Genomic DNA, 24,469 nt, shown 5'->3' with positions numbered 1-24,469 from the left:
CTTTCTGTGATTTAAAAGAAACATTGAGAACAGTCTGTTATAACAAGGCTATCTTCCTTGAAACTGGGCAAAGGCTAAAATATGGCAGAAATTCACTTTAATTGATTGTACTAATATTTTTTTTAAATTCAAAAACATGATAAATGTAAAAGATCTCAAATGTATCTAAACTCCTATGCAAAAGGAGGTACTAGTAGAAGACCCAGAAGGCCTTGCAAGGGCATCTTAGTTCCCCCTCCCCTACACTATGTCCTCTTTCTATTCCTTGAAAGTCCCCAGGGCCTCTCATCTCCTCCTTTCCTGCTTCTTTCTTTCCTTCCCACTCACCAGCCAGTCTACCATTATCTACCCAACTGTCTTGAGCCTTCACACCTTCCCTTCCACAGAAGCCTCTAGCCAGTTGTGCAGTGCTGGCTGGCAAGTCAGGTCTAGTTGTACAGTGAGGCACCTGCAAGGACTTCTAAGGGATACCTCACTAGTCCCAGGAAGACCCTTCTCACACTATTTTCTCTTTATCTTCTCTTGGGGTGCTTTTTTCTACTTCCTTCTCTCCTTTCCAGTCATATACCCACCTACCTCATCTGCCCCCAGTCTTAAGCTATATTTATTTATTTCATATTACACCACATCAGCTTTTATGGGGTGGTTGTTACTGAACAGTAGCAAGAAGCCAGGCCTGGTTGCATGTTATCAAGTTGTCCGGTGCTTGCTGCCAGGCCTGGTCCCTGTGAGTCCTCCTTCAAAGGCCCAAGCAGCCTTGCCCCTCTTCCTGCCATTTAGTGACAGAAACCAAGATCTGAAGGCTGATGGTACTGTTGTGGTTGCCCAGTACCCTCACAATGTCCACTGAATATTATTAATTTTTAATATTTCAGATTTTTCTGCAAATCTTGGTCTTTTTCAGGCTTGTAGAAAGATTTGTTTTGTCTGTACATGACTCTAGTGTCCTGCTTTAATTATCAATAGACTTGGCCATGTTGAGAATCATTCATGTTTATATCTACTGGTATTATAAAACCACAAGTGTGACCACATGCACTGAAAAAAAAGTTACATCTTTTATAAGCAGTTACAAGACTGTAATGAATAGGTACATTTTAATGGTTTAATCCGTTTTCTTCAATGATGTTACACAGGGTGTGACAGCTGTTAGGGCCCTGGGTTTTTGTCAGGGCCCATTGCTGCCAGCACCTGCTGCCCACTCACCTGCTGGCATTCCATGAGCTGCACTCCCTGCTGCACCCACTGCCTGCTGCCTTTAGGCAGTTGTGATCAATGGCAGTGTGAGCATTTGTGAGAAGAAAAGAGAATGATACAAAAGCCAGTGGGAGACATACAGGTGTGTCAGCGGGCCTGATGGCACGATGGTAGGGAGAGGAGAGGAGGAAGGCCCTGGAAATTCTCTGAATACGGCCTCCCAAAAACTGGAATCATCCATGGCATTATACCAAGTATATCATATTATCTTATGTAATTCAGTGTGTTGTAGTCCTACAGTGAAAGTTCATAAGCAGATACTTATTTATGACCCTTTGTACCAGGATATGTCTACACGATCCATTCCAGATTATTTTGAATCTGGACCTTGTTGACTAGATTCAAACAACAGCACTATCACAACTTTTTGAAGCTGAAATTGTTTCATTCTACACATCTCTATGTTTTAAACAGTATTTCATAAAGATTAGTGTTGCCGTTTCCAGCTGCAGAAAATGTCACAATTTCATAAATTGACGCCTGCTTGGCCATTTTTGCCTTGGGGATTGCTTTAAAAACCTTCATTACATTTTGGAGATGAAAAGCATGCTAAATACATATCAATGTATTTCTCCTACTCTACTCTGAAAATTTAGTAAATTTGAGGAAAATACTTCTCTTGTTTCTCAAATAAACCCTTTATCAAATTCCAAATGTGTGCATTTTTCTGAAGAAACTTTTGATATCAATGTTCCCAAATCTGTTAACAGTGGGTTGCAACCAGGAAAACTGTCTCCATGTGTTGGCTTCTTTTTCACACCATTCTGTCCCCATATACTTTTTGTATCCAGTATTAGGGTTGCCAGATCCTCCAGTCCTCTGGTGCTAGGCCCAAACACCCCATTATCAGTCAGCTGGCCAGCAGGGGTTGAACTTATGCCTCAAAAAGGGGAAATCCTACCACATGCAGCAACATCTCTACATAGATGCCTGGAAGAGATGCTATCACTTCTGGAACATCAGGGCCAATACTCTGTGTTTGTGCAAAAACTCTATGGTAGAAGCTACATTTACCATAGTTTTTGCCCAAATACCAGAGCATTGTCCCAGTGTCCTGGGAGTGGTAATGCCACTTCCATGTCATGTGGGCAGTGATGCAGATGCTATAGCTGCAGCTCCATCCCCAACCCCTGCCAGTTGCCAGGAGGAACCTGGCAGCCAGCCCTATCCAGTACTGACATTGGTCAGTCTTGTGCTCTACCACCAAGTGCTTCAGTTAAGAATGAATTTAGTGCCTCATAACTAATTTGAATGCTATAAAAGTAAGGCAGGGAATATAGACCATATATATAGGCTATATTAAAAGGTGAAAAATATAACAGCTGGTGTAATAGGAAGATGAAGAGGGAAAAGACAAAAGAGACTCCTACAGAATTAGGAGTTCCCAGATATAAAGATTGTCCAAAGTAGTATTAAAATATTTCTCAATGTGCAGCTGTATTTGCCTCTGGGCTAGACAGTCATGTATTTAACTCCCACATTGAGGTCTCTTCTTCAATCCAATAATAACAGCTATTTTAAAGTAAGCACTGAAAAAATGCTGTACTGATGAAAGCTACACCTTTTGGAAGGAGATAAAAAACAACATGTATTCACTTTAATTAAGTTATCAAATAACACTTATGTTTTCACAATTACAAAATGTGTAAAAATTAATCAAAATGTATATATTTAGTAAGGGTTTGCTGTTGTTCTTACAAAAATATTGGTATCACAACCTAGGTTTGCAAGAGGAATGTATACAGAACAGTTTAGAAGTATTCCCGGCCACTTCAAGCCAATGCAGCTTTTATTTCACTGGATGACAATGCATTCACAAATAATACCTCCCATGAACTGCTATGGGAATTTTCCAGAAAATTTATTCTAATTAAGTCTTGAAGTGTCATTCTCTGTTATATGCTGGCAATCCCTTAGCTTAGGGCTAGTCTGCTGGTGTGGGCAGAACTCCAAGTGTCTGTGGTTGTTTTTCTTTGGGTAGTGTGAAACCATTAATGTCAAGACATTAATGATTCTACTTATAAAAATGTTTGGAGAAATAAATCATTTTCCTACAGTAAAATTTAACTAAAGGCTGCCTTTATCTAGGATTTCCACTCTGACCCGAATGAAATGACTCCCCCAAATGAAAGGTCAATCCTTCCCAGCAGTACAATGAAGTGGCTAGAAGGAAATGAGATACAGGACACCCTATCTAGCTCTATTACATTACACCAGAATTGAGCACAAGAAGTTGTAACAAAACTCCAACAGGCAATGCTCTGAAAAACGTTCCCAATACTATAGCAGAGACCATTGTGAACAGCTACGAATGACTGTGAACTGCTGGAAAGCTCCTTTGCTTGATAGGCTACCAACTCCTTTTAATAAAGACTTTAAAAAATAAATAGAGAGATATTACATATTATCAGCAGTCAATGATTTTTCTACCTAAAACTATTACATGAATGCGCAGTTTTCTTCCATTTCCAGTTGTAGGACTTACTAGCTGCTGAAAAGGATTCACTGAGTTCAAAATGAAATACAAAATAGTAATTTAGATAGCATTATACCTAAGGATATATGCACCTGTTATTTTTCTAGTTCTCATATAACAAAAGAACTCTTAAACTGTTTGCCCATGGCCACAAAGACTATCAGTGACGCAGATGGATTCAGGTGGAAAGCCAAGTTGGTCTGAAGCAACAGAACAAACTTTGAGTCCAGCGGCACCTTTAAAGTTAACGGGTTTAATTCAATGCACACATGAAAGCTTATACCCAGAATTAAACTTTGTTGGTCTTAAAGCTGCTGCCGGGTTCAAACTTTGCTCAGTGACAGTGATGGTAACAAAATGGTTTACATCAGTTTAAGTTGTGAGTTAATTGTTCACAAACAGACAGGTTGCATTGTTAGTGACAGCAACAGAAACATAAAGCATAACTTAAAATTGTACTATTCAGAAAATAGTCTCATAGACAGGAATACCACCATAACTTTCTAAAACACTTGATTTAAAAGTGCTCTGAATGGTTTCAGAAATGTGTATGAGATATTTCCACTTCAGCAACCTCTCATATATGTAACGTCTAAGTATGTTAAGAGACCAGATGGCACAGAAAGATTACATTAACAACTATGATTAAAGGGTCAGGGAGAGGTCCAGTTCTGGTCACTGTACATTGTGTTTTAAAGCCAATGTTAATTTATAGAAAGTTTTTAAAGAAAGAAAGTAACTTTAATTGTTGATCTTTGTTTCCTTTGATCTTGAAGATCGTACTGTCATTAGATTATTACCATGAGTGCTACCTTATTTCCATGCTGGGGTTAATCCCCATGTATCTAAAAAACAAACAAACAGCATAAGTACCCACACCCAATATAGGCATGGGATGAGTGTGAACCTAATGCCTAGCGTTCAGTTTCATTTTTTATATCCAGTTTTAAATTTAATTTAGTTGCATACAAGGGGTATGCACTTGTTTGGCTAGCAAGGCACAGTCTACGATAACCAATGTTAGGATTGAACTCACTGATGATCATGTACTAAAATACCAGCATTACCTAGATAGCTGGCTGATTAAGAGTTATACATTTTTTTAAAAAAGAGTTTGTATTAAAGATATCCCTTTTTGGCTCCTTCTTTCAAAGTTTGTTTAAAGAAGACAGCTTACCAACTATAGGAAGTTTCTTTATATGTCATATTTGATATATAAAGCCAACACAAATAATAAAAAAAAAATTAAATGGAAGAAGGAAAACCTTAGTCTAGGTATTTGCTGGTATGGACTATTATCCCCCAGTTAATATTTTAACCAAAAAAGTCTCATGACATAATCTATAAAGAACAGTCTTTACATATATGAATACCTGAAGTAGCCTTATAGTCTTAAATTATCATGGTCAATATGGTTGTTTGCTCTGACTGGCAACATCTCTCCTGGTCTTTCATATCATCTACTACCTGATCCTTCAGTGGGATGGATGTCAGGGATCTGGGACCTTCTGCATGCAAAGCTACGACTGATCCCCAAAATAGGAAATGAACTATTGATGAAGTATCCCCCATATTTATTTATGACTAATCCCCAGTACTACAGTTGGTCCATAGTTAGTACACATTTTAACAGTATGTGAATAGACGTTATGCAGTAATAGTGGCTACTTGATAGTATATTGTCTTTCTTGAAGATAGGTATCTTTGAGTGTAGGCGAAATATTGCTGCTTTGTGTGATGTGCTAGAATTAACTAGAGAAGGGTGCCAAACAGTCATTAGTTTGGTTCAGGGAGGGAACAGAGTACATGTTGCTAAATCTCATGATTTTATCGCTAGTGTCATGTTATGGCAATTAGAGTTAAGCTTCATCAAAACATCCTAGAGCAAAATGCAAGTGGTTCCTCCCTTGCTGTAACACAATGCACTGAAAAGGCACTGATATGGTTGTCATCTGTTCTGATAACTTACAGCACAACCCACATCCTTAAAAAATTACTGGAGCCCATTGCTCCATGTTATCTAAACTTCAGCCCCCATAAGTTCTCACAAAGAACTGGAAACCATAACATACCTGGCTGTGAAACATGCATACAAATTGCGGATACACATCTATTTCATAAATATGATAGCTTCCTATTGCTACACATTTTTTGGAAATATTTTTAAATTAATGACATACTCATCCCCGATTCATACTTACTCTGTGACTTACAGCAGAACTACTTGCATTTTGCACGGAATAAAAGTACAAAGTGAGACATTGTAAACCTTTCCCTTTCTCCACTTAAAAAGACCACCACTAAGTCATTTTTATTCCACTGGGAAAGAATAAGGGGTTTTGCTTCGCTAAAATAGGAAAAAAGGATGCTAACGCTGAGGAAAAATATAGCTGAGGAAGATGTAAAGAAAACACTGAAGAAGCAACCACTAACATAGCAAAGGTTAAGGCCAGTGGCACCTTTATGAGCAACACCCTAGGCCCCTTGCAATGAATCTGTGTTCAACCGTTGCATCGGAAAGACCTTTTTGCTGGTGTAGGAGCTGGCAATTAATCGTTTACACACTCCTCAAGTAGAAAAAATAATCCCCCCCCACGGGTGCGATTTGTAGCCGAAATTACAGGCAGTGCTGAACAGGGGGCTGTGTTGTGCTTAAGAACTTTAAAGACACTTGCAGTAGGGAACTTTGTTTTACTGTGTTAATCACTTCTGTGGAGGGACTTTAGCCGGAGAAGCCTCTGAGAAGCCTCGTTCGTTCGTTGCTTTCCCCAGTCTAAGGGGGGAAAATGGCGATCGCTTCTCCGGAAATTCGGGGGCGAGAGCAGGGTGGGACTTTCTTTCTACTGCTATTTTCAGAACGCACACGCCTTTCACTGATGTGTTGCAGCTTGTGCTCAGAAGTGTAGTGATTTTTTCAGGGAGAATCCACTTTCCCAATTTCCCAAAAAGCACTACAACAAAGTGATTTTTGTGGGAGAGTTGCAGGAGTGTTGCAGATTGTGTGCGACATCATGCGGAACCTTGAATTTGTAGCATTTACCAAAGGTAAGACTTCTGCTATATTTAAGTTGTGCGGAATGGACCTGAATATCCCACCACTGAGCACTGCTTAAGCAGACCTTGGTGTGGGCACAAGTAATTATATCACCAGCCAGCATTAAGCTCTGAAAAGCGTTCAGCATGGGGCAAAGTTCCTGGCAGTTCTGTTGCTATCTCCTAAAGACCTTTGGTATGGAAGCCACAGTCCTCCCCATTTAGTGGCACTGGACATATAGTTGTAGAGATAAGAGTATTCCCAGTGACCTTCCCCACAAACCACTGCTAGCCAGAGTTCAGGAATGTTCTGAAGCTTGTTTGTTTGTTTGTTTTTGTACTGCTGTTCTTCCAATGGTCTCGCAGTGGTTCGCACAAAATAAAATACAATAAAAGCCCATAAAAACACCACATATAACAATAAATACAACAATAAATAGATGGTGACCTCTTATTCGAACATTCCAATTTCCATGCCTCCCTCCCTAATCACCCGTTCAACCAGAGGACCAAGTTATCTTCCGCTGGGAGTGAGGAGCCAGGTCTAATGGGGGGGGGATCATCTGATGAAAACACTGGGACTCCACCCTGGCCTCAACCATGCGCCTGGTGGAAGAGCTCCATCTTGCAAGGCCTGCGGAAAGTTGGTAACTCTGGCAGGGCCTGCAGCTCTTCCAGTAGTTCATTCCACCAGGTTGGAGCCAGGACTGAAAAGGCCCTGATCCGAATCGAGGCTAGGCGAATGTCCCAAGGGCCCGGGACAACCAGTAAATTCATACACACAGAGCGAAGAACCCTAAAGGGGGCATAAGCAACCAAGCGGTCCCATAGATAAGTGGGACTCAGGCTGTGTATAGCCTTAAAGGTCAGTACCAGTACTTTGAACTTGAACTGGAAGGAGGCTAGTAACCTGTGCAGGTGACAAAGCACTGGCTGAATATGGGCCCTCCATGGTGTTTTTGTGAGGACCCTAGCAGCTGCATAGATACAGACCACATTTTATTAAATGTAGCTTAATCCTTAATAAATGCATGGAAGTCAAATAGGCTCAGCAAATTTCTTCCATTATTGAAGTGCAGTATATTCCAGTAGCCCTTATTTACCATCTGATTACTCATCAGTTTCTCTATATAGCGCCAGTTTGGGTACAAACGGCTATTTCTTCTATTGAATAACTCAGTTCAGATACCTGAGAACAATTATTAAGATACCTATGGGTACACCTTGTATGAACCTTAGATTAGAAATTGGTATTATGTCACTTATAAATCTGGCTATCAAATTTTAGATTTAGAAATTTACTTTTCTTCATTAGTGATCAGAACAGTTTTCTTTAGAGCCGAATGTACTTGGGGCTGGAAGAAGGAGAAAAATTTTGTCCTTGCTCTCTTAATTTGATCGAGACACTAGTTCATGTGTTTTCTGACTATAGATCATATATACAGGCATAATTGGATTTTTTGGAATCTTTGTTGGCTGATAAGAAAACTGTTCTTTAAGCAGAAAACTCTCCAAAACGTATAAGCAGAGGTTGACCAAATAAGTAATGTATATATAGATATTTTTCTGTATTCTGCAATGTTGCAGTGCATAATACAGGTTGCAGTGCATAATTTATTTGGATTCTAACCCTTTGACATATGTACTATGATGAGCGATGTGTAAAAAATTAATGACTCTCTATAGTATATTAGTGTTTATATCTGTTTTACTCTGCTCCTGAATGGCCTGTGTGCCATACTAAAGACTGACTGATCTTAAGTTATTCCTATACAAAAAAAAAAAAACACTCTAGGAAGCTCTTCTACTCAAGCTGCAAGTAAAGGTTCATATGGAAACAACATTTCATACTTAAGTATAGTCTCTAGATCAAAGGTTTTGTGTGAAAGCTCTGTTGAATAACTGGAATTCAGGACTGGTTTAGATTAAGTCATAAGTCTCGTGTGATTGTTCTGGGGTTTATAGAACCATTGACTATTGTTTAATGGTCTCAGTAACAAATCATATATTTCAGACAGTTTAATAGTAAATGCTTATCAGATACAAGTTTCCATTAGCGACTTGGCATAATGAAGTAGGTAGATTTAGAGTAGGTAATTTGAGGACTGTAGCATATGTACTTTCACATTTAATGAGGTATATATTTAAATAATACTACTGATGCAATGTGAAGTATTATAATAACCAAGAGACCAAGGTACAAATTACCAACTCCCTGTGTTTGTTAAGTATTCACTGTGTGACCTTAAACAAGCTTCAGAACTCTATTTGCAAAGTGGATACAATAACAATGATGCCTGGTACACAGTTGTTGAAAGTAGAGTTATCAGGCAGTGGGAGACAAGGGGTGGGGTGAGGACATGGAGGTAGCAGTCAGTAATGATGTCACACCTCTCTAGATATTGCTGGAAATCCTGCATAGGGTTTCTGACAATTCCTGTCAGGAGTCAGTTTGTGGAACCTGGTGAGGAGGCAGAGGAGAGGAGCTGCAGCCGAGCACCAGAAGAAAAGCCATGAGCCACGAGAGAGTGGCAAATCTCTCAAACAATGGAAGCAGAGGCAAGACCTAAGTCTTAGATGGAGAAGTGCCCAGCTGCATATTTGTTACAACCAAAGGCTGGAGGATACACCTGAGTCTTCTCAGGACAAGAGTAGAAAGGTCTGGACTGCCTGCAAGACTCTTTGTAGGTGCTGTGCTTATCCTCCAGCCAGACGTATTTGAAGCTGAGGCACTGGGGGCAACCGCTGCCACCTCCTTGTCTGTGCACCTGGAATCCTGTGCATCCTAATTTCCTGCTGATCTTTGACCTGGATTGCCTTTGACCTTGCTGAAGGCCGCCTTCCCTTGATGCTTGGACTGCTTTCTGACTATGATGATCTTCTGCCTGCCTGCCAACCTTTGAACTGTCTACCAACCTGCCTTACGTCTGTCTGCCTGCTCAAAGACTAGTATACTCTGTGTTGCATTTTCAGCTGCTGGCTAAAGCTTGGCACACATTCCTTTGCTATGACTTCATCCAGCACAGCTGGGAACTCTGCCATCTTCAAGGTTGGGATGGGCTGAGCCAAGCAAGTGTTCTCCATCCCAGCCCGGGAGATAAGCTGAGTCTCCATCACAATTCCTATAGAGAAATGATGTCACTTCTGTTTTCCCTGAAAGGGATGTCCCACCTTTGGTTCAATGATCTTTATTTTTTTTTATCCTGCTGCTACTCAACTGGAGGCAGGAGACAGGGGTGGAGAATTGCACATCTTTGCAGGGATCTGGCAACCCAGGTATAAAATGCTTTAAAGACTGAGTCTGTTGTAGAAATTATACCATGTTTACCGCCAAAAGAACTATGAATGTTAAATGACCAACTATTTATATGTGAAAAGTTTTTCCCCCATTACTGGCATAGTACATTCAACAATGAAAAGGCCAACCAATGCAACCAATGCATATATATCAGAAGTTACTACTCACCCTAACTTCATATTCATTATCTGAGTAATCCACACTCTGGCAGATATAGCTGTATCCTCGAGCTTTGGAAGCCAGAAATAACTGAAAACATTAAGTTCACAAATTAATATTTCACAAATACTGTAACTATAATTCCTGAAAACAATTGCATATAAAGCAGTATTCACTAAAATGCTGCATTAGCAGAGAAGTATGTTTTCAAACAGGGCTGAAGTTTCATTCCCTTCCCTTCCCTGGTCATAGTCCTCCTGTTATACTACATGTGGTATTGCAGAGCAGCCCAGTCACTTCAAATTGTAATCCTCACATGCATTACTTTAATTAATTAAGTGTTGCCAGGAGACTATGTCTTTCCCATGCACTCAGGTTATTCTTGGCAGTGTGCAGGAATGGAGCAGTGTGCAGCATCTTGGACAGGATGTGCTATTGGATGCAACAAGCTAAGATACGTAAAGTCTTAGATCAGCCTTTCTCAACTTTTGTACCATTGAAAAACCCCTGAAGCATTCTTCAGGCTTCAAGAAACCCCAGGAGTGGCACGATTGGGCAGAATATAGTTGGGAAGCTATGTATATGCTCACCTGGGGAACCTCCCCTTCCCAACCCCTCCAGGCCCATCACTGGCCGTTTGGAGAGGTGGGGGCAGATCAACATGACCATATATGATATTACCCGATAAATGTTTAAGACATTTAAAAATATATTAAAAATTAAAAATATTAATATATTTAATATATTATACAAAAACTCCCATCCATTCATGAAATCCTTCCAGGGCTGTCAAGAAACCCCAGGGTTTCATGAAACCCTGGTTGAGAAGGCGTGTCTTAGATGGATCTACCAAGTTAGAGTATGCCTAGCAAAGCAAACCCAACTTGAGAAATGAAATGACAATGTGGGGGTGTATGTTATGACCTTTGCCTGCTACTCAAATATACTAATTTTAAAGGTAAAGGTAAAAGTATCCCCTGTGCAAGCATCGGGTCATGTCTGACTCTTGGGGTGACGCCCTCTAGCGTTTTCCTGGCAGACCCAATACAGGGCGGTTTGCCATTCGCTCCCTCTGTCATTACCGTTTTACCCCCCAGCAAGCTGGGCACTCATTTTACTGGCCTCGGAAGGCGTCAACCTTGAGCCAGCTGCTGGGATCAATCTCCCAGCCTCATGGGCAGAGCTTCAGGCAGCATCAATTCATTCTTACATACAATTGTACAGCTTGTACAGTCTTACATGCAATTGTACAGATACGATATCTATTCTAAAACATTAAAATGAAACATCTCATAATCAATTAAATCTCAAAGACTGAGAGATCAATGTAAGAGTAGTATTTCATCCAGACTGTTCTTCATAAAACAGGCAATCATTAACAAAAATCCAGACAGAAGCTTCTGAAGTTGCAGACATATTACTGAGCACTGTAGGAATAACATGAGTCTGTGGGCTCCCTCCTCACTGACTTGAAAGTTCAGCCTTCAAGATACATCAGTCTTCACAATTTAAATCATTATTTATACAATAGCTATGTCTTTAAAATGCACCATAATACTTTCAAATTATGAACATAGCTTACATTTAGAAAAATACTCAGTCCAAGCAGTGGCTAGGATCCAAGGGAACCTTTGTGTGAGTTGAAAGATTTACTTGTTGATAAAAAGAGGCAAAGTTTGTCAATTCTACCCATTTTTTCATCCTTGATGCCTAACCCCTCTGCTCCAATGCCTCATTTCATGTCATTTTAGGGGACCTTCCATCTTCAGGGGAGCCAATTCATGAGGTCCATGGTGTAATGAGAAAGCACTGTTCCTCTGCTCATAGCTGTTTTCTATCCTGCTGCAGTCAAGAGGTCATGTTAAGAGATTCAGAATCGGTATTCTGGGACTTGTCCCATGGAATACTGCAAGGCTCTATATTATCCCATGTTTTACGTATATACTAGCCAGTAAGCCCGGTAATGACTGGGGAAGGCACTGGCAAACCACCCCGTATTGAGTCTGCCATGAAAACGCTAGAGGGCGTCACCCCAAGGGTCAGACATGACTCGGTGCTTGCACAGTGGATACCTTTACCTTTAAGCCCGTTGCATCCAGGAATGGAACAGACGCTAGCGGGCCCCTGCATAGGTGGCTGCTACCGCCCTACCTTCTGCCCTGGTGTGCGGCTGGGCCAACAGCCCAGCAGGCAGGTGGCGTAGCATGTAGTGGTCGAGGGGGGTCATAGTGTCACTGGCTGGGGTGATAGCAGTGCAGCCAGTCAGGCTGGCGTGTGGCAGCTGAGCCGGTAGTCCTGCTGGCGGCTAGGCTGACAGGGCCATAGCCAGCTGGGCGAGCGCAGTCTCTGGTGGCCGCATTGACATAGCAGCTCAGGCAGGGTGCCGCGGGAGTGCCCTCCTCAGCGGCCAGGCAGCATCTGGTCGTGAAGCTGGCTGATCGCCTCGCAGCCAGCTTTTGGAGGTGGGTGCTCCAGGTGATTGGCCCATGCAGGCGGAAGCGCAGGCTGGACACGCGGATGTGTCCCGGGCCGTGCTCCGCCTAAAGGGGTTTTTCACAAATATTAAAGCCAGCAAATGGTTAGGATATATATAATATATATATATAAGACCCTTATATGAGATTGGGCATGATGATGACATCCATTATATATTTCTAAGCCTCCACAATCAGCCATCTCAGTCCTGAACCAATATCTATCTCCTGTGGTCAAATAGGTAAGTGAGAAATGGCTGAAGCTTAGCCCAGACAGAACATGCAGGTTGGAAAAGCAGTGGCCTTGGAGAAACTTGTACGGATGGGGCATGTTTGCTTCTATTATATTCAGTCACATGCTTGCAAAGATGGATAGGTTAATCCCAACTTTTTACTAGAAAAAACAAGTTGAAAAGGTAGTAAGAAGCAGCCTTTATAAATCACATTTAGCTTAGAGGATGGTCCCCTTCTTGGACACATGAATCTGGCCACACTGATCCATATAACAGTAGCTACAAGGCTACACAATTTTAATGTGTTAATCATAGGGCTGCTCATGACGACAATTCAGAAACTTTAAACAGGGATGTGTACTGAAATATTCCCAAAACTGAAAATATATCTATCTACTGTTTCAGGTTGTCTCAGATTATCCAAAATTATTCCAAACTCTTCTGAAATTCTGGAAGTAATGAAAATGTATTTCCTGGGAATTCATGAGTAGTTTGGATAGGCCAGAAGTGGGCAGGGAGAACAGAGGCAACTGGTCCCAGTAAGTCGCTGTTAGTCAATGTCTCGTCTCTTTAGATTTTAATATTTTGGTAAAATAGTAGACAGTCTACCATATCCCTTTAAAAGGAAAGGAAGGACTGAACTGGTCTCAGTCTTATCTGCTAGCATCAGCTCTGCTTGCAGTTTCAGAGGAAGTCCTGCAATGTGGCCTCTTGAGGCCAGGTCTACCCAATCACCAGCTTTTAGACAACTGGTCTGTTAGTGGGCATCTCTTTCCCTTTGTAATTTAAAGTGCCATTATTTTCTACAACTCTGAAGGCTAGGCCTTCCCACAGAATAGCCCTCTGCCTTCTTTCTCTCCTTCTCTCGTGCAAGATAAACCGAACCCAAGAAATGATTCTGATGCTTCTTGCACTAGTGGAAAGATCCTTGTTCCTTAGGAGAGCCCTGGTTTTAACAGAAAACAGGTGTAGAATCCAATCCATTGTATATAATTACCATTTATCAAAAGCCAATAGGAAAATTATAATTTATGATAGATCACTGCTTGTAAACATAAATTGCTTGTAAAACAAAATTTTACCAACCTTAATTTAAATGTTTCAAAAAGCAATTAAAACATTAAAATACTCTCATGACTTAATTTCAGCATTCCAGTTTACTGTTCTGCAATAAAAATAATCTTAATGATTAAAGTGTTTCTTTTTTGCATGTGTTTGGTGGAACCAGTATTAAGCCTGAATTGTTTAAAATACTTTCAACAGGTATGCTAATATACATTACAACTTGCTCTTGCTTTGCCTGAGGCGTGTAGTTAGAAGTGCTGAGACATCTGCACATTTCTTGGTTGGTTGGCTTGGTACACAATCTGATTGGTTCCTGGAGCTCAGAAAAAGGCCTTCTGGGTAACAGCTGTACCCACAGTGTGAGGTACAGGGGTGGAGTGGAAGAACTCTGTGGACGGCCTCCCTCTCCCCCCAGGACCTAGAGAGGCTGCAAACAGCTGTTATGGAACTCACCAGCAGGGGCAGCTCTCACATGGCAGGGATCTGCAGCCTCCAAGCCTCAGAGGGAAGTGGAAGGAGAAGGGGGTGGTCAGGGTATGGGACGGAAGGCAATTGGCTAGCTGTTGGACAGACAGGCAAGTCAGTTGGAGGAGAAGGCACTCAGGGGCGGGACAGCTGCCGTGAGTGGGTGTTAAGCACTGAGTGGCATTTAAGCTATTACGCTCCTCCTCAAAGGCCTTACCAGAAATATTGAAACAGATAATGTGGAGCCAGTTCATAGTTAAGAACAAAATACTTTGTCGCTTATTTTTTTTAGATACAATGAAAACTAAACCTAAAATACATGAGACTTAATTCCATTTTGAATTATTCTAGTGTTACATTACAATAATTTTTGTTTTAATTGATTTTTAAAAGTACATCATTGTAAATATGCTAAGATAATTTCCCCCTTTTTGACCAGTAAAGATATTTAGCACTAATGAGAACAAACATATAGCATAAATATACTGGTTTCAATTAAAATTTGACTCGGATATAAACATGCATTACTTCTCAGAATACATAAGAAATGTGTATGATAAATATAAGTGATGCAACTGGAATTCTGAATCATATTATAGATATGTAGAACAAAGGCAATGGTACCTCTTTGAAAATATAGAAGTTGAGTAGAACCATTCCAAAGTTGTAAATAATCAACAATGATCGCAACTGGAAAGGCTCCCTTGTCTTCATCCATTTGGGGCCCAGCCAAACAATGAGGAGGTAAATGGTGCTTATAGTCAATGTTGGAAATGGCGAATGCATCAAGGGCCAGTTGTCAACCCGTTTGTCTAGAGGAAAGCAAGCAGAAAATGACTCAACAAATATTCTCATGACATTTTTCATTTAAATAACTGTGCATTATATTATGATAACTGCTGTATAAATAATGAGTAATGTAACTAAAAGGTTTTGTGTTTTTACTGATTCAATATTTTTCTCAACTACAATGAAAATTACATTACATTACTTAAATTACTTAAATTCTGATTAATTAAATTAATAGCATCGGTCTTGCATATACTATTGTGAGAATAAAAGACATGCATATTCCAAATAGTAAACAAAATAGACAATGGCTCTATATAGGGGGGGGGGGGGGAGGAATTTCAGATGCCTTTGAGGGACCACCAAATGTTCTGCTTCTGCCAATGCCTTGTCCGGCTTCACCTCATTTGTCTAGAGTGCCCTATTTAAGATCCCAGATCTAAGTAATTTCATCTGCATACTTTGATTTATTTTCTTCCTGATAACTATCACAAAAAGAGCTGGGGCAGGATTACGAAAACTATAGAAAGAACAAAAGGGAACAAAAACCCAACTTGAAAGATCAAGCTAGATCTGTACCTACAGCAGCATATGGATCTGATTCTAGTCAATGAAAGTGCAATCAGAAACTCCTGCATGGGAGGATGATGTTTGTTTTTCTCCTATTTGGTGGTTGACGGTCAAATACCACATGCACACACACCCTGCAGTATTTAGCCTGAGCAGGAATGGACAGTCCTTCCAGTCAACTGAACTAAGGGCCAAGCTAGACATCACAACATCCTTGTGGCTGCAACAATGACTCTGTGGCCACTTCAAAGTGATTTTAAAATGCTGAGAAGGTCCGATCTTGATCAGGTGCTCAGCAGGGTAGGCTAAGGTGGTCTTGTCCTCCCCTTCCCCCCACTCATCTTTTCAAGTGCCAAAATAGCTTTTCAAGTGCCCAAACCCATGATTGTTTCACCACTTGAAACGGTACAGTGCATGTGGAAGTGAATAACAGCACTGAGTGGTGGAATGGATCCTGATCGGCATTGTAAAATCACTTTCAAATGGCCAAGGTGTTCTCATTTCATTGGCTTCAACAAAATTGACTGCCAATGAAGTGTGAAAAGGACCACAGGCTTAAAGTCTTAGCTTACTCAGAAGTAAATCTATGCAGAGAACTGCATCCTTAAATCACAAATATTTCCTAACAATACAGTTTTCCTACCCATGCGTGCACACACACACACACAATCAAGAAACTGACTATAAAACTCCATCAGACTTTAAACTCCAATATCTTTTGTCGCTTCTGGGTAACTTTAGGGATCAACAGGAATTCTATGGTAAGAATTTCTTGTAGCAGATGAGGCCTTCTTTTCGATTTTTCTCCTCGAATGCCATCCTCTCACAGCAATCCCACTAGTTGCCAGGCTGGCAACCCTAGTTGACATAGGATATATTTAGAGAGCAAACCTAAGTAGGTCTATTCAGAATCCTACTAAAGGCTATTCAGTGGGTACTATCAGTGGAAAAAAAGGAGGTCAGTGCTTCATGTGAATCTACCATTAAGGCAGGGAGGGAATATCAGCCAGCACAAAATGATGTAAGAAGGGTCAGAAAGGTAAAGTAATGTATAACAATACCATTTGCCTACATCTGCCGTCTTGCCAGATGTCTTTCCTCACTACCTCAGAACTAATTAATGTGCACACATTTCCAATATGGATGTTTCCTTTTCCTTGAACACATTCTGTAGTTGTTATCTTTATTCTTGAATGGGTGCAATTTCACAGATATCCATCACAGATATCCATCGCAATAAATTTTCTTCAAAAACAGAAGGAATTTTTGATGGAAAGAACGTGACAAGACGCTTATGTATTCATATTAAATCTACAACATTTCTTGGTAGAAAGTGTTTAATTGTCAGAATTCATAGGGGGAAAGCCTTTTAAGAAACCCTCTGATAAGAAAGATGAGAGTGGGTTGGGAATATGAAAGCCTTCAGTCCAAACCAATCTTGCACAAAAAAAGATTGTTCTACTAGCAAGACTTCGTACAAAGAAGCCAGGAAATTTAGTGCAACCAGTAACAGGTAAAAAACAAACAAACCAACATACAATCAGTAGAGGCTAACTCTGAAACCAGTGGCTAGTCTGGCTGTACCCCAGACTGCAAGCCAGTTAAATAAAATTGTCAGTACCTTTGGAAATGCAAAAGGAACTGGCCACATTTAACAAATGTACAGGTATCAAGTCAATTAACCATTCACTAATTGCCTGATAACAAAAGACAGAAACTCTGCAGATCTGTGATCAATGCTTTAAGGACATCTAGGATTCTGCATTACACAGAATCATCAAGACATTGAACCAAAATGAGCATTGTCTTTTTGAACAAATTATAAAATTGTCATGACAGATTTAGAAAATTATGTATGGTATATAGGGAAAATGAACTGCTAGGGTGCTTCCCCCCCCCCCATTTAATTGTGGAACTCAGGATAAATAGGCAGTAGATTAAAAAATAGGAAGAGCTTCCTCACAGTGTACATAATTAACTCATAGAATTCACTATCACAAGATGTAGTTATAGCTACTAGCTTAGCTTTAAAAGTCAGATTCATAGAAGATATGTATATCAATAACGTAATTAAGCCCATGACTTTGAATGATGGTTATTGAGGGGTAACAGAGGGTGTAAACTGTTTGTTCTGTTTAAGATTATCCTAGAGGATTTTTTTGAGCCAAAGTTGACAAGTTCCAGATGGGATCTGGAGATCTCTGAGAATTATAACTGATGTCCAGACTATAGTTCCCCTGGAGAAATAAGTACTTTGGGGAGTAATTCCTATGCTGCTATAGCCTGCTGAGATCCCTGCCCTCCAAAAGTGCACTTTTTCCAGGCTTCAACGCCAAATCTGGAACCTGGGGATCCCCAGGAATTATAGCTCATCTCTAGACTAAACAGATTAGTTCCCCTGGAGAAAATGGCTGCTTTGGAAGGTGGACTCCATATCATTATACTCTACTTAGGTCTCTCTCCATCCCAAATTCCACCCACTCCTGGCTAAATTTTCCAGGCCACATCACCATTGTCTCTTAGGAAGTGATGTCATCACATCAGTGGCTACTGGACAAAACTCTAGTGTTTAGGCAAAAACTCTATAGTAGAAACCATTTTTATCATTAGAGTTTTTGTCTAAATATCAGAATATCACCTGGAAGTAACTGATATGATAACACTTCTTGTATGACACCCACAACACGGCCTGGGCCTTCCTCTTCCTTCTGGTATGTCCTCCCATTATCTGCTGGTTGCCAGGAGAGACCTGGCAACCCAGGTTTATGAAAGCAATGTAAGCCAAGGTGCTCAGTTACCATGAGAGCCAGCATAGTCAGAATGTTCAATAAGAACCTGGAAGCACCAGTTTTAAATTTACTGCCATGAGATTCACAGGATGACCCTGTGACAGTCATACTGTTAGAGTAACTTACCTTACAAGGTTATTGTAAAGATAAAATGGGGAAATTCCAAAATTCCTCAGAACAGGGGAAATATTTTAGATGGATATTTAGTATGAAATTCTAGTAAGGAATCACAAAACAATATCTCCCTTGTTTTTACTACAGTCACTATAGAACAGTCTTCTGGTCAAAACTGATAACTCCAATATGATGCAGGCTTGGCCTCAAAAGACCTCTTTCATTACAAACTATGACTATTTTCTTGTTCTTTTAGCAATCTTATGTTAAGGCAGTATGTCAGAGGAAGACAGAATCTGTATATACATATATATGGCTGATTATGTCAGAATGTATACAGCTAAAGTTCTGCATTTCTGTCGTTTAACAAAACTTTTGGCAATAAAAAATTCCTTAAAAATAACCCACATTATCATGTCTATCTAGTCGAACTTCCAACATTAAACAATAACCACAATTAAAAACTCCACAGAAGTACTGAAAAACAAGCACAGCGCAAATCTAGAGTAGCCTAACCATGCAAAACCTTTATCAGCCTGTTTTAATGATCAATAAAAACATTTTTTGCACTTCAGCTAACTAACCTGTTATCTGACTGATGCTATGCAGATAAAGGTGAAGTCCAACTTTCTATTTCTTCCAGTTCCCTTTCAAGTAAATTCCATTTGTTTCAGTAGAATGTATACTTAATGTGATTCACCAAACAACGACCCTGGGTAAGTCACGGTCACGCTTACCACAATCACTGTAACATAAAAAGTATATAATGGAAGAAAAGTGCACCATGGAACAAAGAATTGCTTTTGTCCTTTCAGCTGCAGAACTTATTCCAAGGATGAAAAAAACCAGACAGGCATCATACAGGTTATGCAAGGAGTAGACTTATTCTCCCTTCCCCCATTTTCATCTGGATTCTCTCTATTTTAAAATACTTGGTGTTAGAATGGTTTGATGTCAGAATGCTCTGACTACACTCATCTGCATATTTGGCGTGAATGCCTTTGTACCACCTCACTGTGAATGTAACTCTGATGTGTATTTCTGTTGGCTCCTGAGTGGAGCCTAGTTTAGTACAAAAAATAATGTAATGGTCTCACTACTGGTTTTCAACAAGACACCTGCATGTCTTTAACTTTGCTCTTGTATGGATTTGAAATAAATGGCTTTGTATTGGACCCCCAGAGTCTCCTCAGCCTGTTCTCACATCTATCATGATGCTCAGCACATGACAAGTGTGCTTTGTTATTGTTATTAGGTGTGAAGTCGTGTCCAACCCATCGTGACCCCATAGACAATGATCCTCCAGGCCTTCCTGTCCTCTACCATCCCTCAAAATCCATTTAAGAAAACTCTATGGGCAGGTTCAAAAGGCAAGTGTGCTTTGTGATAGCTTTAAGCCTTGGCAAATTTTCTTTGACTTTATAAGCTACTCCCCAAATGTAAAAGCTAAGCTTTCCCCCAAGCTTTCAGGGTTTTATATTTGAATGACCATGTCTTCTAATTGCTGCTGCCACAAAAGCTAATTTTCAACTGTCCAATTTCTTGCCATTTCTTTAAAATCAATAATGAAAGTACTATGATATTAATATGGAGAAGATATGGAGTAAGTCAAAGTTTTGAGTCCAGTAGGACCTTTAAGACAGAGAAAGACTTTTTCCGCATGAGGAATTTGCAGTGGCTCAGGGCTTGTCTGCTTGCGGGCTTAATTCCCACTTCCTGATGATGATGATGATGATGCGTGGCTCACCCATGGCTGTCAGAGGGCTGTCACAATTCTGTCGGTCAGTTGCCCAGGGACAAGGGAACGGGGATAAATCTGCAGTCCCTTTTTTGCAATGGGGGACAACAAGCTGAATGTCAAAATTTGCCTGGCTTCTCCCCACCCTCACTTGGGTCTTCCTAAAAAATTTTTTATAATGCTTCCTGGCGCTGCAGAGCCTCAGCAAGCAGTTCTTCTTCTTTTATAAAGTTGTTATTGCATAGTAACACAAAAACCTTCTAAAAATGTTAAACAATGCTTTTGGTGTCTTTATTTACCACAAGTAAGCATTAGATAGAAGAAGTTGCCTGCAAAGGAAGCTGGGAGGAAGGGGGAAGGCTAAGTTACTGCTTGCTTAACCAGCCTGGTTGCTCGTATGGGAGCTGCGGAGCTGTGCAGGGGATACGCTTACTCACAAGTAAGCTCATGGCAATGCACTCTTTTGCTCGTGTGCTTCTGCTGAGCCTGAAGGGGTTAAGCAAACAGGAACTAATTTTACTCTCACATTTCAGCCTCCCTCATATGCTACTTCTTGCTAATGCTTACTCATGAGTAAACAGTAACTCATTTCTCCCTCCCCCTGCGTGTTACTCCCACTTGCTAATGCTTACTCGTGAGTAAACAAAGGTGTGCTTATATATAATAGATTGATTTCAGCCTTGGAAGGGGGATTAAGCACATCAAAATCTCCCATTAGGGTGTGGGAAACACTCGACCAACTACCAAGAGGTCAAAAACCAGGCAGCAGAGTGGCTTTGCACATTCCGTGTTGAAAAGGTCAAAGTTTACTTCAAGGGACAAGTTTTCACGTGCTTATACAGAGACACTTATAACCAGAATTAAAATCTGTTGGTCCTAAAGATTCCATTGGACTCAAACTTTGTTTTATTTCTCCAGACCAAGATGGCTAACCACCTGTATCTGTCTTCAGTAAATCAGGTGATCATCATAACAAAAAGCTAACTTCCATCTCTAAATATTTAGCTCTGTGCTTCTACTGAGAATCATCAAGAGGCAGGTACAATAAATTTATTTATGTGTTTATGTGTTTATTTATTATATTTCTATACCACCGCTCTCAGCATTTGCTGGCTCATGGCAGTTCACAAACATATTATAAAAACAATATCCCAATAATAAAACATCCTTAGTTAAAATATCCTCTAAAATACTAACAATATTTATAACAATAATAAAATGGTGGTACAAATGTATACAAGTTTTTCCCTTCCAACATTTCTAGTGGTTGGCGACATTTGATATATGTGGCTGACTACTGATAGTACTAGGCACCACAATGAAAATTCCAGGTACTATGGAGCCTTGCCCTGGCCCAGGTTAGCCTGGTTTTGGCACTTCTCAGAAGCTAAGCAAGGTTTGTCCTGGTTAGTGCTTGAATGGTAGACCTCCAAGGAACACCAGGGGTGTGATGCAGAGACCACTTTTGAATGTCTCTTGCCTTGAAAACCCTATAGGTTGCCATAAATAAGCTGTGACTTGATGGCAATTTCCACCACCATGGTGCTCTGGTGCCTGGGATTTGTCAAACAGACTTTTATTCTTTTATCCCCAAGAGATTTTCTCAAGCATTTCTTCTTACAGGATCCCAGCTGGATCATGTATTTTCATGTAACCAAGATTAAATGATTTTTAATGTAATTTTCCTGGAAGACCTATATAGCGGGGGTCATCAACCCCCGATCTGCAGCCTGCTGCCAGGCCACGATAGCCTCGACAGTGGGCCATGGCTCTCTCTCCCTGCCCCCCTGCAGTGAGAAGCTCGCCAGGCCGTGAGCAAATCATCCACCGAAGCGGCCAGTTAGCTTGTGGCCCGGCGAGCTTCTCACTACGGGGGGGGGGCGGGGAGAGGGAAGCATGGCCGCCAGCACGCTGGCTGTTGTAAACGTGCATGCGCGGAGCTGCCACTCATGTGTGCTTGCGCCCACTGGGATGACAGCTCCACGCATGCGTGGCACCCCGGGTCGCCCTCTCCTCCGACCCCTTGGCAACGGGCCGCAACTGAAAAAAGGTTGTGGACTGCTGCTATACTGCGCACCTCCACAGGTTAAAAGTGTGTTACTGCAACATTTTCTTGCAGGGGGTTGTTAAGAATTTAAGAACAAAAGAAGAGCCTGGCTGGATCAGTCCAGTGGCCAATTTAGTCCAAATCCTAAGACTCAGTGTGGTATAGTGGTTAAGAGTGGTAACTTCTAATCTGGGGAACTGGGTTTGTTTCCTGACTTCTCCACATGCAGCCAAAAGTAACCTTGGGCTATTCACAACTCTCAGAGCTCTGTCCGCCCCAACTACCACACAGTGTATCTATTATGGGGAGAGGAAAGAAAGGCGAGTAAGTAGCATAGAGACTATTTCAGGTAGTGAAAAGTGGGGCATAAAACCCAACTCTTCTTCTGTTTTACACAATAGCAAACCAGTTGCCCTGGGGGGCCAACCAAAAAAGTATAAAGGCCAAGGCCTTCTTGTGATGTTACCCCCTAGAACAGTTAGTGTCTCTGAATGTGGAGATTTTCTCTAGTCACTATTCACTCTAGTCTACTGACACAACTCTGTGCTTTAATTGTTGTCTGTCTACTTCTACATGAAGACATGGGTTATTGCCAGGGGGGCAGTTTTTCCACTATAGCAGGACAGAAATTTCCCACCTCCAGTGATGTTCTGGCTATTTCGCAATGCTACTTTCCAGTCAGGATGCCATATGTCACTTTGATTCTCTTGCAGTTCCCCAAAACTCTATGGTAAAGACCATGGCAATACCATAATGTCACTTCTAGTGATGTGACCAAAATAACTATTGTTTATCAGGGTTGCCAAGGCATGTCTCCCCCCTCCAGCCACCAGCAGGAGATGGGGGGAGGGGAGGGTTCCAGCTCCAGATTGGGAAATTCCTGGAGCTTTGGGGGCAGAGCCTGGGGAGGACAGGGACCTCAGTGAGGTACAATACCATAGAGTCCACCCTCTAAGGCAGCCATTTGGAGATAAGATGTAATTCCAGGAGATATCAAAGCACCACTTGATGCTGGTATCCCTATTGCTGTCACTCTTACAAAACAGCACAGTGCTTTAAGAAGCAAACATTATTTCTTTGATTTTCACTGTTGATATGTCCATACAAATTATTTTGTGGAATAGTTAGCTTTGTGTCCGATAGTGCCTTAGAGAGCAACAAGACATTTGTGATACTAGGGGCAAAGCCCATGGCATTCAGGAATACAACGGGTGCTAGATTAGGGCGGTGGGGTAGAGAACTCTGTGGATGGCCTCTCCCTCCGCCCAGGACCTGGAATGTCTGCATGCTGGAGGCCCCCAGGAAGGGAACTCACTGGCAGGGGCAGCTCTCATGCAGCAGCAATCTGCAGTCTCTGAGCCTTGGAGGGAAGTGGAAGGAGGAGGGGGTGGTCAGGGGTGGAGGATGGAAGGCAATTGGCTGGTCACTGGACAGACAGGCCAGCCAGTTGGAGGAGGCACTCGGGGCGGGACAGCCACCATGAGTGGGTGTTAAGCGCTGAGTGGCACTTAACCCATTAGGCCAGCTCCTCCTCCAACCCCTTACCAGAAATATTCATTCAAATAGATTTTTTTGTCAGAATTTAGCTGTTCTACTGCAGACCTATGCAGATACCATCTGAAACTATTTTGTAGATTAACTAACAATTGCTACCATCAAATCAGATGGTTTGAATTAAAATAGATTTAGGGGGAAAGCATTTGTCTTTGTGCATTTGTCTCTGGGGGCATAGCAGGGGTTACTGGTGAATGAGTGGGGGACAATAGTTCTGCATTTCCTGTACTGTGCAGGGGGCTGGACTATATGTTCCTTTAGGTTTCTTCCAGCTCTATGTTTGCAAGAAAAAAAATTATATTCCCAAAGCTTATAGTGATCTTACAATGAATATATTTGATATTATTTTTATATTTCTCCTTTGAAATCAAATGTTGATCACTTTCATTGATTTGTAACTTCTATTTT

General features: G+C 41.1%; 1 protein-coding gene across 4 annotated transcripts in view; it reads right to left on the bottom strand.

Moving 5' to 3' along the window:
- Window positions 1-24,469, bottom strand: part of ELOVL4 (ELOVL fatty acid elongase 4) — a 58,541-nt gene that overhangs the window by 16,660 nt on the left and 17,412 nt on the right. For 2 of the 4 annotated variants that reach the window (XR_013225891.1, XM_077306050.1), the window contains exons 2-3: window positions 15,085-15,272; window positions 10,233-10,313 (exon numbers count right to left, since the gene is read on the bottom strand). Coding sequence is in view for 3 of the 4 variants with exons in the window: in XM_077306050.1 (XP_077162165.1) it covers window positions 10,233-10,313; window positions 15,085-15,272 (269 nt within the window). In the remaining variant the exon portion in view is untranslated. Of the gene's footprint in view, window positions 1-10,232; window positions 10,314-15,084; window positions 15,273-18,500; window positions 18,555-19,306; window positions 19,468-24,469 lie in introns of those variants that run through there. The other 2 variants (XM_077306065.1, XM_077306074.1) reach the window with 2 other exon arrangements.

The sequence above is a fragment of the Paroedura picta genome, chromosome 1 (genome assembly GCF_049243985.1).
Source record: "Paroedura picta isolate Pp20150507F chromosome 1, Ppicta_v3.0, whole genome shotgun sequence".
In the NCBI taxonomy this organism is placed as follows: domain Eukaryota; kingdom Metazoa; phylum Chordata; class Lepidosauria; order Squamata; family Gekkonidae; genus Paroedura; species Paroedura picta.
This window is presented reverse-complemented; position numbering and strand designations above follow the sequence as displayed.